We start from the raw sequence: 16,674 nt of genomic DNA, 5'->3' as shown, positions 1-16,674 counted from the left end.
GAATATTATTTTTTTCTCAGAAATATATACTTATAAGCCAAAGATTGATAATACCCTAAATACCCCCGTTGAATAGTCAAACCTTTATAGCAAAGGGCAAGGCCCAATATATAATAACAATATGCCCATAAGTATTAATGATTAAAAACAAGTATACAGTATATTCTTTATTAATGTTCTTGAGTAGTCACGATACTCGAATGGTATTTTTCCGTTATAATTAACGAAAACAATGTCTCTAGGTTTTCTCTACCACCACACAATTTCTATGTTAATTACCAAAAAAGAGTGTGTTTTTTTAATTAGCTAAACTAATCTTTTTTTTTTGCTAAAAGAGTTTAAGATTATGGAGAGATGAGGCCCACTTGGTTTTGAGGAAATCTCCAATCTTTCTTCGCCAAGTCTCCCACACAGACACACTTGTGTGTTTCTTCTTCTTCTTCTTCTAATCTCTCTCTCTCTCTCTCTCTCTGTATGTCGGAGAGTAGCAGCAACTTTTATTATTCTCTCTCATCATCATCATCATGGAGTCTCTTACTACATCAAATCCTTCCTTCGCTGCTTGTTTCTCTAAAACCATATCTCATTATCCTTCTCGTCTAACTTGTATCCAAAAGTTCGAAGCTTCCAACAACAACAACACCTTATCCTTACTTTGCTGTAAATCATCATCGAATCCTAAACCAGATTGCAATCGTCGTATCAAGCTAAACCCTTTTTGTGTATTGCGCCCAATCGTTCGAACAATAAAGGGTTTGGTCTCTTCTCAATCCAGGCTATGGATGTCTCGTTTTCGAGCTTACAGAGACGACACGGCGGCGGCGTTTTCATCAGAGGACTTCGCCGGTGATTTGAAGCACAACGGTGGGTTAGGGATTGCCCTTTTGAGCGTTACGGCTTCCGCTAAGATCAAGATTAGCCCTTTCGTTGCGACGCTCTCGTCCAATCCGACCTTCGTTTCTGCTGTGTTCGCGTGGTTCTTTGCGCAGTCGAGTAAAATGGTTATCAATTTCTTCATTGAGAGGAAATGGGATTATCGTCTACTCTATGCTTCTGGTGGGATGCCTTCGTCTCACTCGGCTCTATGTATGGCTTTGACGACCTCTGTGGCGCTTTGCCATGGAGTAGCAGATTCGTTGTTTCCGGTTTGTTTAGGTTTTAGCTTGATTGTGATGTATGATGCTATCGGTGTTAGACGCCATGCCGGTATGCAAGCTGAGGTAAAAGATACCATTCTCAAGTTTTGTCTGAATTTTGACTTTGGTCTTCTCTGTTGTACAAGTTTTGACTAGATTTCTATGTGAGGACATTTGATGTATCAGTGTGATGGATTCAGCTCAACCCTCTTTATTTTCGTTGTTGAGTTTTGACTTTCTGATAGTATATTAGGTTCTTGTGTATGCCTAATGTAAATGCTGGTTTACTTGAGGTTGTGTTATCATTAGATATGGAAGTATTGGAGATTTAGGCTAAAGTTTATGTCTGTTCTTGGTTCTTGAATTGAAGAAAGATTCCTGAACAGAAGTGTTGGAGAGAATTCTTCTTATAGATGGTTTTGCATTGTTAAGGACTATAGAAGTTTCCTTAGATTATGATTATTAGACACATGTTGATGATTGCTGTTTCTGGTCCTAGAATGATATGCAGTGATCTTGACAACATTTCAGAGAATGAAGAGTTTTTAGAAAGAGTATTTATACCAAATGTCAATTTTGTTTGTTTTTGTGAAGTAAGATGACAATGTTGTTTTTGTTTATGTCAGGTTCTCAACTTGATCATTAGGGACTTGTTCGAAGGACATCCCATCAGTCAAAGAAAGCTTAAGGAATTGCTCGGTCACACCCCTTCGCAGGTTCTTGCTGGAGCATTAGTTGGTGTGGTGATTGCTTGCTTTTGTTGCCAAGGTTATCTCGTCTCAGCCTAAGATCTTGTTCACTCTTTACTCATAAGTTTTCTGGTTGGTTTTTTCATCTGGTTCAAGTTCGCATTAGCAGAAAAACTCATGCTTTGAGTATATGATTTTGGCTTAAGAGTTAAGACCCGTGGTTGTATTATATGTTGTGTTCAACAATAGACTCGTGATTCTTCTTTCTGATACTTTTTTGAGTTTTTGTAATCTCCCATAAATACATTGATAACTGGAAGAAGACACTACTACTGTATCTTCTACGGTTCTGACTTCTAAACCAAGTTTCTTCTTTTAGTTAATCTATCCATCGGTTCGTTTGTTACAAGTTTTATAATACAGTTGAAATACTCCCAATGGCTTCTCGCTATTTGCAATCAAATCAGCTACTTGATGCTGTAAGCAGACTAGTAAAGTATGGCTTTGGTCAAGCCTATCAGTTGGCTATCGACGAGGACACGGATACTCTGATTCTGAGGACTAGTAATTACGCCCCAATTTAACAATCTATCCTAGTTGTTCTTCTCTTGTGGGGTACGTTAGTGTTTTAAGCGTTATTACGATTTCTAGTTTAAAACACCATACGCCACAATCAATCCCCCAATACTCTGCTTCCTTCTTATACCTAGTACGCTCATTCAGCAAATTTAAATCTTGAGGAACCCTATCTTTCAATCCCTCGGCTACTTAACTCCGACCATATCACCACGATTCAACAGCCGGGCGTTACAGAATCATTTGGTTCAATTCCGAGCAACAGTAATTGTTGTGCTCCAGTGACCAGCGCTTTAAGATGATAACCAAATCAGTGCAAACGTTCCACAACAGTCTTACAATACTTAGAATCAAAAGTAAGTTAAAGATGCACATTGCATTCTTACGCAACAATTATTGATTAAAAGCAAAAGATTTCACAAATTTTCACTAAATCCAAAGACTAATCAATAAAAACACTAATCACAAATTTTCTCACTTATTTATAACCGAAACAAAATATTTGATTTAGCATCAATTACAATGAGTGATGCCACACGGGGTAATAAAATTGATACTAATTTATCTTAATTTGCATCAGTTAAAAGAAAAAAAAATACAAAACAAATATTAGCATCAATAGTCCAAATGATAGAAAAATTACTATCATTTTAAGAATTGATGCTAGCAAATTTACAAATAATATATATTTGTAAAAATTTAAGTAATTTTGCATCAATTGTTTACAAGTCAACAATTTTAACAACAATTATAAACAAATATTAATATCATTGTCATTTGATGTTGTTGTTTTTTTTTTTAAATTGATTTTTGATTTTTTGGATACGATATTGGAGTGCCATTTGTTTTCAAGGTCTTTTTTTACAATTTCATTATACAGTATTTCTTTCTACTTCTCTATCAGTCATGACAATCTTGTCGTAGTTGCCGTCTTTGGTGGAGAACAATCATGATGTTGCAAACATCCTTGTCATTTCCGGTGACAAAGGATATTGCTCTGTTTTGGATCTTTTGAAAAATAATGGGCATAACGTTCTTATAGCACATATATCCCACAGATCTTCCCTAAACATAATCTTAGCAAGTAAAACAGTATGGAGGAAGTCCTCTGTCACAAAATGAAATCTCCCAACTAGCTTTAAGAAAATTAGCTGATCTGAGGAATACCACAAATCTCCTTCATGCATCAAAAAGAATACATACATCACTTTAGGTTGTATTTATCCTACATGCACTTGGGAATATCAAGAAATATATGGTTAGTGCTACTGCTACCATATCCGAAAGTCAAGAAAATGATGGTGAATAATTGTTATTTACTTATTTTCCTCTATCTTCTGGTGTGTTAAAGCAAAAGAGGGAAGAATGTGTTGAGTGTTTCACTTTCAGTCCAAGTCCCCAAGCTCATGAACAACTAACTCATACATTGAAAATTGTAACAATTTCTTGTATTCGCGGAACTACTAGTTCTTTTGAAATGTCTAATGTATTTCTTTATGACCATATCAATGTATTTTGATTTGCAGAAAGAAATTAAAAATAAATAAATTTGGAGATGTGAGAAACATGAAATAATAAAGAATTCTTCTGGAGTATGTCTAACTAAATAAATAAATGATGATTAGCTAAAAAAAAACTTGAGAGAGATATAGCGTTCTTATAATCTATTTGGTAAAGGGAAGAAAGAGGAAGAATTGAAGGGCAATGCAATTTATTTATGTGGCTCGATGAACAGAGATAGAGCAAAGCTAGCTTTCTGAGATTAGAAATCTTCTTCATCTTGTTCAAGGTTTTTGATAACATCATCGACTCTGCCAACCTTAATAAAGATACCCATTGATCATAGCTGCTCTGGTCAGGTCATGCCAACAAGTCCTCTCAGTCAACGTCGGTCGGCAAAGAGTTTTTCAGCATCCAACATGTGTCCTTGTAGGCAGAGTCTCTTCTTAATCAACGTCTTATATAACAGATACTCTCCTAACCCGGTCAAACGGGAACGGAACGGGATAATATTATCACCGAAGAAACCCTCCTTGGATAGAGTTTCCATATCACTTCATGTTTCCTTGTTAGTAGGATCGTGTTTTGATCGTGACTTGAAAACTGACAAAAACAGAGCTTTAGATCCTTTCTTCAAAACAATATACAGAGACTTAACGAACATGGCCTTAATTCATTTTTAAGTTTGCCTACAATCTCTCTTCTGTTGCTTAGACCTTTTGTTGTGGCTTGGTGCCTCAGCTACTTTTCTTGTTAGAATCTTCAAGAGCCCGCTTGGATCGTTTTCTTCTTTTTTGACTTGAGGTTAAAGACACCTTTCATCAACGAGCTTATATCCACAGATCGATCTCCCATTATTTTATCATGGTACATCTTGCTTCCTATCTCACATATTTTTTCCTCTACTTCTTCTAGTGGCTCGTCTATATTCAACTTCAACTCTCCTTTCCTAATTACAGTTACACCAAACCCGTTCGCCTTGGCTTCTCTAAATGCATCCTGTATACATATATATATGTTAGAGAGAACAACAACTTTAATAAATTAGAAGTACAGAGGTAAGGTAGTTTCTTCCTTACCTTTGGCGGGCGCGGAACAATGAAAACGTTTCCACTTCGTAGCATATCCAAATGAGATTGAATAATGTAACAGAGGTTCCGACAGTCCGCAGCGTTCTCGAAAGCAATCACGTGATGTGGTTTGGGTTCTAACTCGAGATCTGTTGCCATCTCCAATGTGTAGAACCCTACTTGCTGCTCTCCTTTGGCATCAACTGTGTACAACTCAAGGCACTGAAACACGAAAAAACAATTAGTTTTTCAAGGACTTTTGAGTTTCTCCAATGTCAAATGTTTAGCAACAAAACATACCAGTACATGCGGAAGGTCCAACCACCATAGATAATCTTCTTCTTTGTCTTCTCCATACTCGCGGTATTTGCTCACAACAGCTTGAGGACCAAACAACTCCATCTCTCTCTTGAGTTTGTTCAGTTTCTTTTCCATGAACTTCTTGTTCCTCTCTGGCAGCTTTTCCATTATATCAGTTGCGTCTTTGATTTCATCTTCTGTAATCCACCGGTCCAAGTCTTTTCCCATGTCTCTCATAACCGCTTTCACTTCTGGATCAGTCTCTGCATTGTACAATTCGAGGAACCCACGAGACCATTTCTTCGTGTGCTGCCAATACTCCTTTCCTGATTTTTTCCCAGGTCTAACAGATCCATCACTTCCTTCTACAACAATCTTTGGCTGGCTTGAGGTAATTTCAGATGAAGGGGTGAGAGTGTTCTCAGAGGAAGCAGACTGTGATAATTCCTGATGAGAGCTCTGTTCTTCTAATTTCACAGGAGATACAGAAGCAGCTTTTCCAGAAAACAATGCTTCACGCTGTTCATGATAGTTATTGAGAAACTCCGGGTTCTTGTCAAGAGAAGGCCCTTTCCATCTCGGTATGATTTTTTCTGGTGGATCATACACACTGATGCCATCTGAATAATAATAAAAAGAGGAAGGGAGATAACTGAGATTTATTTTGACAAGCTCATTAACGCATAAACTGTGAATATCTAAGATATTGAGCAAACTTAGTCTACATCAAAGTTGTAGAGAAGATTACCTACTCCGTAGTCCAGGTTTTCAACGTTTGAATGAATCCACTGATGCAGATGAGACAGTTTCTCATTTTCTTTCTCAACTTTCTTCTCCAAGCCTTGCAAAAACATAGCTTTGTCTTCAGCATCAATCAGGTGAAACGGATCCCTACCAGCCAGCTCATTATCTCGAACAAGGAAGACAATGTCTCTTAGCTTTTCGTCCTTCATCCACTCAAGCTCATCATTATACTCACTGCGGTAAAGTTCTGCAATTTCAGCAATCGTACCTGGCTCCTGAGTTTCACCCTCTCTTGCAGCCATATAATTATCCCTAAATCCTGCTCTCATTTTTTCAACAACTGGCTTAAATTCATGGTAGTTTTTTTCTATCCAATTCCCCTTCTCTGATGGTTCTTCCTTCTCTATATGTTCAGTACCACCAGAAGAACTTTTGGCTGATTTGGAAAAACTTGTTTTGCACTCTTCTATTTCATTTATAAAATCTCTTTGCTTGCTCGATCCCTTATCTGCATTCCCAGGTTCTGAGAGTCTTCGGTAATCATTCTTTAGGGGTTGAGAATCAACATCCTTCCCCAACGGTTCAGAAGAAGTAGACTCAAGTGCAGATCTCAAGTCTCCATTGACAGCTGCACCAAGGATTTTATTATTGTCAACCAATTCGTGTTTTCTAGCCTTACCACGCTCTTCATCGCTCAGCTTTGAGAAGATTTCAACACTGTCTTGGGCTATCGTCTGAGACAGATCCTGAGTAAGCTCTTTCTCACCACTTCTTCTTGAAAGGAACTCTTTAGCCTCTTTTACAGACCGTATGACCCGTAGCTTACGACCAGTGCTATTTTTCTTCATACTTAACTTGTCCTTAGAAACATCAGGAGATTGGATGACTCCGTTGGTAGGAACTAGTGGTACCACAGTACTCAACTTTTCTGCTTCAGATGCTGCCATTTGATGATTCGGAAAACCAGAACCTATCAAAGCCCCATTCACCATTGGAATAGCAAAACCAGAAAGTTCAGTGTTTTCAGTTTCAGTCGAAGTCCCCAAGCTCTCATCTTTATTATCATCATCACCTTCACTGTGTGTCAAACCTTCATCATCGTCGTCCATTTCTTTGTTCGCATCGCATTTCTCCTTTTGATTAAGTTGTATGCCAGCTTCTATCTCCCGCGCCCGTCTAGCCATAGCTTTGATTTCATGGATCTTATTACTATCAAAGTCCAAGGATTCACCACTCTCAACCTGAAAAGAATTCAAGAGTTCCAATTTCTTCTCTGCACCCTTTACTTTAGATATGCTACTCAAAAGTTCTTTCCGATCAAACTTAGGAGGCTTCTCAAACGAAACCAATGATGGCTTTTCCAAACCCTTGTGTAAAACCTCCACAGTAGCACCTTTCTTCTCCACCCTTTCCTTTTCCTTCCAAGCTTTCATCTTTCTCCTCATCATCTCCTTGTCCAACTCTGTACACTCATCAACCTCATGACTCTTCTTGTTAAACACAAGCACCGTCTTCAGAAACCAGAGTCCAATGTAACCACACAAAACAGCTCTTCCAATAGCCGGCAACTTTGGAACTAAGTCAAGACGAAGAATAGCGTTTTGGATTGAGCTAACGAAACGAAACTCTTCTGAAGAAGAAGAAGAAGAAACGAACTTGACAAGAGAAGTATCTTTAAGGATCACAGTTTCCCCATTCTCCATTTGTTCAGCTAATTTCTTGGCATATAGAAGAACCCTAGAAGTAGAAGTCACTACTGATTCCAAATCCTCGAGACCTCCTAATCTTGTTCTACTCAAGACCTCGTTTTCATCAACCTCAACCCTGACCACGTTTCCAAAAGAATCCTGATGGACAGTGAAAATGGGATTCGAACCAATCCCCCAATACTCTGTTTCCTTGTTAGACCTAATAGTATCTTCAAGCTCATTCACCAAATTCGAATCCCTATCTTTCTTCAATCCCTCCTCGGTGCTACTAAAATCGAACTTATGGCTTTCGTCACGAGGTTTCGTACCTGTGGGGTTCGGAGTCGAACGCCAATTCTCATCACCGATGATCTTCTTCCTCAGAGAATTGCGTCGCCTCGAGGTCTCTCCAAAACGAGCCGAGACTCGGAGAATTGAGTACTGGAATTTGGAGATGGGCAATTTGAATCGATGCTGGTTTCTCTTGTTGGTGAGTCTCCTTCTGTTCGAATTAGACGAGAAATTGAAGAAATCCCCATTATTATTATTAGCATTAGCAGAGTTTAGAAGAACCTCCATTGAATTGATGGGGATAAAGCTCACTTCGAACTTTCGAAGTGAAAAAGTCAAAACTCAAAAAAAAAACTGGATAACAGAGCAATGGTGAATACGACGACGTTTCGTAAACAAAGGAAAATGCGGTTGTAACCTCACAATATGAATCCCCGGGAATCGAACCGTCGACCAAAACTATAATCTTCTATATAATAAAACGGAAGTACATTATTGACTATATAATTTTAATAAATTGGTTACAAATAGATTATAGATTAAGTTTTATATTATTTATATAGTTTGGATTTATTGTTTTCAAAAATCTTAAAAAGAATATTCTAAAAAATCATTTGATATAATCTAACTTACCATATTAACTTTTTTTTAATTAAATTATTCATCAAATAAAATCTTCTATATAATAAAACGTAAGTACACAACATTGTTTTGTAGACTATATAATTTTAATAAGTTGGTTACAAATAGGTTATAGATTAATTTTTATATTATTTGTATAGTTTGGATTTATTGTTTCCAAAAATCTTAAAGAGAATATTCTAAAGAATCATTTGATATTATCTAACTTACCATATTAATTTATTTTATTAAATTATTCATCAAATAAAATCTTTTGATATCTAACTTAACATATTAATTTGTTAATTATTATTATACTTCACCTCTCATTTTTATATATGAGTCTATTTTGTGAAACAAATATAAATTATCATATTATTTCTTATAATTAAAAAATAGTTTTATTTCCGGATATACCATTAGTTGAATTTTTAAAAACAAATATAAATGATTCAATCTATAAAATATTAAATTTTTATTAATATTATTCTTTAAAAATAATATCTATTGAATTAAAAAATTTACTAAGTAACGGGTCAAAATTTGAATATTTAAATTCAATTTCATACTTTTTGTTGAATTTTATAATTTTATATAATATAATAAACTTTAACTAATTTAGTTTGAAATATTTTTAAAATATTGAAACTTGATATTAAAGTTAGAAACTATAAACACTATAAATTGGTTTGTTATAGCAATGTCAATAATATGTCACTATAATATGCAAGAATTTAAAAAAACCAAGTATATTAAAACAAAAAATATAACAATATATGAAATTACTCATAATATAATAACTCACTTTTTAAAAACCAAATTCACAAAATTATGTCTTATAATGACATTCAAGTCATGAGATAGAATATACATTATTGAAATAACTTCACGTACATAAATCAATACAACATATTAAAATTTTATTTTAAAATAGAAAATATACAAAATTTTGTATAAAATAAAATTTAACCAGTGTTATAGCACGGTACTTATCTAGAATCATTAACAATATAAAACTTACAAAATCAGTGTCTTTTTCAAGTCATCATATTTAGCATATAATTTTATTGCATAATATTTTATCCAAAAAACTTTTAAAAATAATCACATAAATTATATTTTATAAAAAAAATACAATGTAAATAAAATGAATTTCAACCCGTGCTATCTAGTTATATACTAATTTGGTAGTCTTGTGTGTCTGTTTTGTGCACTTTATTTTTTGCTTAATGCAAACATTAATCTAATTTATCTCTTTTTCCATACATATACATACATATTTCACATGTATTAGTTTGTGCATGTTGAACAAGCTAATGGAATTTCATTTTCAATTTTTTTTTATTTAAGTTTTTATTTCACATTCTATTGTTAACGATTATCTCTACATTATTTACCATTAATTATTTTATTGCTTTTCTCAATCTTTTTTTATTGTCAACAGTTATCTCTAGCTGAAATTATTTTTGCAGAATATGTATCATACACAACAACCAATTATGAGAAAACCATTTTTAAAAACTATTTTGAAAATTATTAATATGGTTAATATGCATATTTTGAAAGTCTATAAAATGCAATAAAAATTATAAAATCAGTTATGAGAAAACCATTTTTAATAGTCTTTGTAAAATTAGTATTTTCATGTTAACAATTTAAATTAGTTTTTTTAATGAGGCAAAAATACTAATTCTTTTGAAAACATAGTAAAAACTAATGGGCTGAGCATATGTTACTTGAAACTAAGACTACAGAGGACGGAGATGCTCCTCCTTTGATCAAATGTGACTTCTGTCACCAGCTCCTCAACTTTCCACAGAGCCCAATTACAGAAGTGATTTGCCCAGCATGCTCCTACTCTGTGGACTTCACCCCACCAACCCCTCAATCTCAATCACTCTGGAAACCCACTTCCAATTCATCCTCTTAGGAGCTCTCTGGAAACACTAGTTGTTAGATTAATTAACAAAAAGATTCACTAAAGACACTGAAATAAACAAAGAAATTTGGAGTATTTCATTAAATGATACCAGAATATTTAAAATTTATTTTTTGAAAACAATTGGAAAAGTTGAGTGAATGGACTAACAAAGTATACTGATAACCTCTATGCACAAACATAATTGTTAATTTGGAAGAAAAAAAACTAAACAATACTTCAGCTGAATAGTTACTGTTATATTAACGTAGTGTGGTGGTTACTCGTATCCATCAACGTTGTAATTTTAACCTCTGAAGAGGAAGAAGAAGAAACGAACTTGACAAGACTAGAGAACTATGACTATCCTTGTGAATCACACATTTGTTCTATTCTCCATTTGTTCAGCTAATTTAAGGCATACATAAGCCTAGAACTCACTAATTCCAAATCCTCAAAACCTGATCATGTACTCAAGATCTCGTCCTGTCCTCTCCTTTCTCTCCAGTCTCCACGTTTCCAACCGAATCCTGATAGACAGTGAAAATGGGTTTAACAGGAAACAATGTTAACGTCGTCGCTCCCTAAACAAAGCTAACGCCTTTGGAGACGCATCAAATAAAAATTATAAACATTTTTACATATTTCAGATACAGCAGAATTGTAATGAACTATATATATAAAACCCTCCATGACATGATAAAGAGAAAGATGTATAAGAACAACACAAGTTTATCGTCAGATAATAACCCCTAATTACAGATATATCACTACCAAGAAACATGGTTACAGAGACACAGACGAGTCGGCGAGGTTTCAAAATCAATTTGATTTTTCTTCATTTTAGTTTCAGGACAAGTTTGGGATACAAGATCCTCCTCCACCTTCACCACTTTGTTGTTGCTCTTTCCAGATCCTTCCAGTGACTCGGAGTTTCAGCTCTTTCCTATCTCCACCTGAGAAGAACAGAGCCATGTTTCTTTGTATAATTAGTCCATCATGACTGTCTCTAACTTTCCTGTGGCTATCTCTTACGCTTCTCGGTGTTCCTTCCCATATCAGCTTCCGACCATAACCTCCCACTTCTAAACTGTAATTGTAGTTCCTAGCTTCTGTCTCGTCCCCCATGAAACGCAGGAATGCCATGTAGACTGGAGCCATTCCGAGCTGGAAAGCCTCAAAGTGAAGACAGAAGTATTGACCAAAGCAGTGAAAGACCTAAGTTATAGATTCGAACCAGCAACGAAACCAAAAGAGAGGAACTTTGATAAGCATAATGTGACAATTAAAGTATAATAACTTACTACTATGTCTAGAGAGATATGGAAGATTCACAATCATTGATCTTGCAGAGCAGAACAAATGTACATATAATATGGAAGAGAAACCGAAATATGACACTTATAAGCAACACGATTGAGACTAACTCGCAACAGAAGTAAAACTTGACTCATGTGATTGCTTCACATTACAGTTTGTACCCGAAAAATCAATTCATTGACATAAATAATCCTTAAACAAAGCCTCACAACTTATCTAAGCTTATATATAGATAGAGGTAGAGCTATGAAGCAGGAGGAATCATATGTACTTACAGTTAACATCCATGTGGCGTTTTCGACTTCACGAGGATTAGACTTGACATAACGATGGTTGAAAGTACAGCCAGAATGCATATCAACCTTATGATCATCCCTCAGGTGAGCAACTAGGAAAGGGATATCGCCCGTAACAGAACACTCGGATCCAGCATAAGGACAGTTATAAAGCCTGAAGTTACAGACAGTCTCATGTTTGAGCTTACTGTAATAAGGAAAGATTTCAGGACATCCAAGTGACATGTGTTTACAGGGTAGCTCAAGTGATTCGGCAACTTTTTCAAGTGCCAAACAACGGATATCACCAAGCTCTTGTCTACAAGTTGGGCAGCGGTTGTGAACCCTGGTTTTACAGGTTGAACACAGAGTATGTCCATTGTGGCACTGCCGGGAAAAAACAAAGAATTTTGTAAAAATGTTATTCCATAATTCTCTAAAAGAGACAAAAGCTAATTTGCAGACAAAATTCCACAATACTAATCAGTGAGGATTGTTAAGTGGAACCAAATCAATGGAGGATCATTCAAAGACAGATGATAGTGAGTGAATGATGAACATAATTTAGTCAAATCAGAGTATTAAGAACTGGTTAAGTCATAAGTAGAAACTCAGATGAAGGAAGGAAGGAATGGATAAAACTCAAAAGTTCAAGTTAAAGCTATCTTACAAAGACCAACACAACCACTGGTTCAAACCTAAATCCATATATATATATATATATATGTTTAGAGTAATCATCAGAAACTCACTCACAAGTCACAACACAAACCCCCTGGAATCAATCAACAAACTAAAGATCCGGGGAAACCAAATCAGGGGAACAAGGGATTGGGAAGAGACGTGACACACACCTGATGAATGGGAGGGTACATAGAATTGGTGCAGACAGGACATTCGAGAAGCTCATGAACACTGGTGGTGGTGGGAAGAAGACCAGAAGCAGCAGCATTGACGTTGGTGTGATTACTACTAGTATGATGATGATGATGCTTGGAAACCGAAGCGTAAGAAGAATGGCGATCTTGGTGGATCTCTTCATCATCTGTCACATCCATGGTTGATGTACAGTCCATCATGCTATCCAAATCCATTTTCGAAATAAAGGCGAATTCTTCGATCGAAACGAAGAAGATCAAATCCGGGGACCTTACAGAGAGAGAGAGAAATGATTTATGAACACCACCGAACGAAACAGGTCAACCCTCGTGAACTAGTGTTGTTCAATTTCAAAATCAAAAAAGATTGATGCTTTTCTTCATCAATTCTAGAGAGAGAGAGAGAGAGAGAGAGAGAGAGAGAGAGAGAGTTGCCGTCAAATGAACCGGAAACGCTGATTTAAAATCGGACGGTCACGAAGGGCGGCTGTGTGGGTACAGAGAAAGAATGTTATTTTGGAAACTAAAGATTGAATTATAACAACAATTACTGGATTGGGAAATTTTTTTAATCATTTTATTATTATTATTAATCACTCAATGATTTCTTCGTTTCTAATTAAAATGTTTTTTTTTAATTAACTCATTAAGGGCCCTAGTCCAGTAAAGATGGGCCTAAACATGTACATGGTGCACATGATTACCTTTTTATTTTATTTTGTTTTGTTTTTCTCCGGTTTTTGGTTTTTACATTACGATTCTAATCAATTTGATTAATCAAATTTTAGCTTTTTAAATTAGTTTAAAAAAAAACTAACGTAGATCGACCACTAAAATAAACTTCAAAGATTAATGAAAAAAAACATACTCATCTTCCTTTTTACTTTAATAAAAACTTAAAGAAATGTGTTTAGACTTTAGATAAACTTAAACGCCTTTAAAGGCTTTAAGTACATTATGAAATCATAAGAGAAATATAAGTAATGCGATGTGGCTTGGGTTCAAAGTCACTTCAAAGACCAATGATAATGTAAAAGAACATTTTACTCTTCTTCCTCTCAAGCAAACTCCCTCAATCTAAAAAAAGCAAATTATTCCATAAATAATTGGTCCTCGTGAGTGATCGGCCTCATGAGTGAATCATCCTTAGAGACACAACGCATAAAAGAAAAAGAAAAAAAGCCAACAACAACGATCCATCCAGCTCTCATGATCGATCTGTCATTGCTTTTGTAACACAACATGTCATTGTACTTTTCTCTTTCTGTTGAGTTTTGTCTGAGAACAAACTTCACAGAATCTGAGACATGACTTAAGAACTGTTTGTTTCTACATACTTTTCTCAGCTAAAAGAAATCACTAAAGAATCTGATTCTTCATCAAATATTTCGTTAGCTTTTTTACTCCCCTATTTGCATCAAACAATCAAGTTTAAGGCCTTTCTGAATCAAAACTAGAATGATTTTAGTTATTTGTTACCACTGGTTAGCTGATGTTTCCCGGCACTTCTCATCATTTCCCTGAGCCAACTGTTGTGGATTAGTAGTACCTTTTACCCGATTACTAAACAGTCTCTGCGATATTCTATCTTTAGCTGATGTTTTCTTACGTCGCATCGAGGAAAAGGTTTGTTTCTTGTTTTTTCTTGCAGCAAAAACTCTATCAAACTCTTCATCGATAACACTTGATCTAGAAGTTGAGGCTATAGCAGCATCACGCAGAACCTCTTGATTATGTTCCTTTACCTTTACCTTCACAAGCTTTGCTCTTTTCCTCATCACTTCTTTGTCTTTCTCCCTGATATTCTTCAGAGCCTGTTTCGCTATTTGCCTAGCTAACTGATTAGGATCAGAGTCTGAAGTTGTTACATCCATAGGCACATCCTGGTTGATCCCTGTAGTTGAAGACGTTTGGTTTTCAATCACATCTACTGGAGATTCCTGGATTATGGGGTTCCCTTCATCATCCCGAGGTACAATGGGTCCGTGAAACGGACAAGTTCGCAAATCTCTTCTCTGACAAAGACCACCTTTCTTTAGAGCACGGCATGGAGGTGTCTCTGTTCTCTCCTCTCTATAAACAGTTACCTGAAGATTCAGTTCTGCTATTTTCTCAGCCGGAATAACAGCATCTTGATCCACCCTGCCCCAGTGGCTCTCAAGCTCTAGACCCCGGTAATTAGATCGAACTTCCGCAGTTGAGTCCCAATTACTCAAGTGTGATCCCCAATTCATCACGGGCGCTTCAGAAATTAGCTTATCCCTAAGAGAGTCTCCACTGCTTCCAACTTTTTTAGTGGACCTAGATTCTGATGTAGACCTATTTGCGTCACTCGATGATGGTAAAGACGAATTCTTGCTCTGCTGACTTATCGTCACAGGAGCCACCTTTTTGACTGAATCAGTTCTGACCTTGCCATCATCCTCCTCCCAGATATCTTCTTCTTCTTCCTCGTTTGTTTCTCCATTCTCATGACAACCAGGCATACTTGAAATTGTAAAACCAGCTTCTTCCCATTTCTTTTGAGCTGCCAATATGCTATTCCTGATATCGATCAAGTCTTTCAACATGGAATCTCTCGTTCTGTTATCACTCACGTCAACCCTGATGAGAAGAGAGATCCCTTCCTGAACCGAGATCAGATGCTTTGTCACGAGAAGCTTGCACTGTTCCCTCAATACATCGAATACAACTCTGTTCTCACTAGTTTCTTCAACCTTTTCTGACTGCTTCAATGAATCAAGACGAATTTGCCTAAGATGAGAACAACGGATCTCCTCAAAATCTTCCTCATCTAAGATGGCAAGGGGAACACCATCATCCCCTCTCCACTGAACAATTTCCATACACTCCTTGATCTCTTTAATCGTTACATCAATCTTATGCTTCAAGAGTCCAAAACTATCCCTCAAGGAATCAAACTTGCCACGCAAAATCTCTCTAGTCTTCATCTCCCTCTCCTGTCTCTCACGTTGAACACGTGCAGCATTAGCCTGGAGATCAGGGAACTTCAACTTGCGGGTGTTCTTAAGGTAATCAAAACCAAGCCTAAGCTCCTTGTAATGTAACCCAAAAGACAAATTCCACTTCTCCAAGAACTCAACAGCCTTAGAACGCAACATAGTGGCAACAGCGGGAGGTGCAGGAAGAGGGAGATTGCTTCTAAAACCAACACTCAAACTCAACAGCTGATCAAGGTTCTCAATAATAAAAGTTCTAAAGAGCTTTGACCTCATGAAAAGCTCGTCGATGATGAAAAGCGTCAGATACCGAACCTGCCAAAGAAAAATTACCACCGCGTTCGTTATTTGACCAAATAAAAACGTTGATCAATCAAATCATCATTGAAAGGATCGGAAAAAAAAAAGCAAAACCTGAGAGTGGTTATGTCTCATGAGCTCCATTAGGGTTTGCGAAGCGAATCGGACCTCCGAATCAGAATAGCGAACAATAGATTTGATGGCCTTGAGTAGCCTCGGGTCAACCTCTTTAGCAGTTGATTTCGTCGCTTTCTCTATCAACCCCTGAACTTTTCCTCCGCCGTCATCTCTCCCTTCCATCGCCGGCAATTAGAAGAAATTCAGATGAAGACGGAAAATAAAATAAATAAATAAATAAAGGAAAAATCGATTTGTGTTGGTTTAATAGATTATTGTATCCACTGTGAT

General features: G+C 36.2%; 4 protein-coding genes across 4 annotated transcripts; 1 reads left to right on the top strand and 3 right to left on the bottom strand.

The window, feature by feature from the left end:
* On the top strand, positions 392-2,203 carry LOC104699706. Its single transcript, XM_010415046.2, has 2 exons — positions 392-1,220; positions 1,763-2,203. The coding sequence occupies exons 1-2, from the start codon at positions 525-527 to the stop codon at positions 1,922-1,924; spliced, it is 858 nt and encodes a 285-aa protein (XP_010413348.1). The 5' UTR covers positions 392-524; the 3' UTR covers positions 1,925-2,203.
* On the bottom strand, positions 4,498-8,323 carry LOC104699705. The gene is made up of 4 exons (XM_010415045.2): positions 6,020-8,323; positions 5,272-5,891; positions 4,981-5,193; positions 4,498-4,900 (listed from the first exon to the last, which is right to left on the bottom strand). Exons 1-4 carry the CDS (start codon positions 8,280-8,282, stop codon positions 4,664-4,666), a joined length of 3,333 nt encoding a protein of 1,110 aa, XP_010413347.1. The 5' UTR covers positions 8,283-8,323; the 3' UTR covers positions 4,498-4,663.
* LOC109124476 (E3 ubiquitin-protein ligase SINAT3) lies at positions 11,153-13,529 on the bottom strand. The gene is made up of 3 exons (XM_010415043.2): positions 12,983-13,529; positions 12,129-12,515; positions 11,153-11,751 (listed from the first exon to the last, which is right to left on the bottom strand). The coding sequence occupies exons 1-3, from the start codon at positions 13,220-13,222 to the stop codon at positions 11,383-11,385; spliced, it is 996 nt and encodes a 331-aa protein (XP_010413345.1). The 5' UTR covers positions 13,223-13,529; the 3' UTR covers positions 11,153-11,382.
* LOC104699703 (UV-stimulated scaffold protein A homolog) lies at positions 13,978-16,610 on the bottom strand. Its single transcript, XM_010415042.2, has 2 exons — positions 16,381-16,610; positions 13,978-16,281 (listed from the first exon to the last, which is right to left on the bottom strand). The coding sequence occupies exons 1-2, from the start codon at positions 16,564-16,566 to the stop codon at positions 14,482-14,484; spliced, it is 1,986 nt and encodes a 661-aa protein (XP_010413344.1). The 5' UTR covers positions 16,567-16,610; the 3' UTR covers positions 13,978-14,481.

Source organism: Camelina sativa, chromosome 7, assembly GCF_000633955.1.
Source record: "Camelina sativa cultivar DH55 chromosome 7, Cs, whole genome shotgun sequence".
NCBI classification, from domain to species: Eukaryota; Viridiplantae; Streptophyta; class Magnoliopsida; order Brassicales; family Brassicaceae; genus Camelina; species Camelina sativa.
This window is presented reverse-complemented; position numbering and strand designations above follow the sequence as displayed.

What these genes read in the sequence shown, in the direction of transcription:
- LOC104699706 (XM_010415046.2), top strand. Translation starts at nt 525, where the DNA reads ATGGAGTCTCTTACTACATCAAATCCTTCCTTCGCTGCTTGTTTCTCT. An exon ending in ATGCCGGTATGCAAGCTGAG is followed by an intron (nt 1,221 to 1,762) that starts GTAAAAGATACC and finishes TGTTTATGTCAG; the next exon opens with GTTCTCAACTTGATCATTAG.
- LOC104699705 (XM_010415045.2), bottom strand. Translation starts at nt 8,282, where the DNA reads ATGGAGGTTCTTCTAAACTCTGCTAATGCTAATAATAATAATGGGGAT. An exon ending in AAACCTGGACTACGGAGTAG is followed by an intron (nt 5,892 to 6,019) that starts GTAATCTTCTCT and finishes ATTATTATTCAG; the next exon opens with ATGGCATCAGTGTGTATGAT. An exon ending in TTGTTCCGCGCCCGCCAAAG is followed by an intron (nt 4,901 to 4,980) that starts GTAAGGAAGAAA and finishes ATATGTATACAG; the next exon opens with GATGCATTTAGAGAAGCCAA.
- LOC104699703 (XM_010415042.2), bottom strand. Translation starts at nt 16,566, where the DNA reads ATGGAAGGGAGAGATGACGGCGGAGGAAAAGTTCAGGGGTTGATAGAG. An exon ending in TGAGACATAACCACTCTCAG is followed by an intron (nt 16,282 to 16,380) that starts GTTTTGCTTTTT and finishes TTTCTTTGGCAG; the next exon opens with GTTCGGTATCTGACGCTTTT.
- LOC109124476 (XM_010415043.2), bottom strand. Translation starts at nt 13,222, where the DNA reads ATGGATTTGGATAGCATGATGGACTGTACATCAACCATGGATGTGACA. An exon ending in TGTACCCTCCCATTCATCAG is followed by an intron (nt 12,516 to 12,982) that starts GTGTGTGTCACG and finishes TTTTCCCGGCAG; the next exon opens with TGCCACAATGGACATACTCT. An exon ending in ACGCCACATGGATGTTAACT is followed by an intron (nt 11,752 to 12,128) that starts GTAAGTACATAT and finishes TCTATAACTTAG; the next exon opens with GTCTTTCACTGCTTTGGTCA.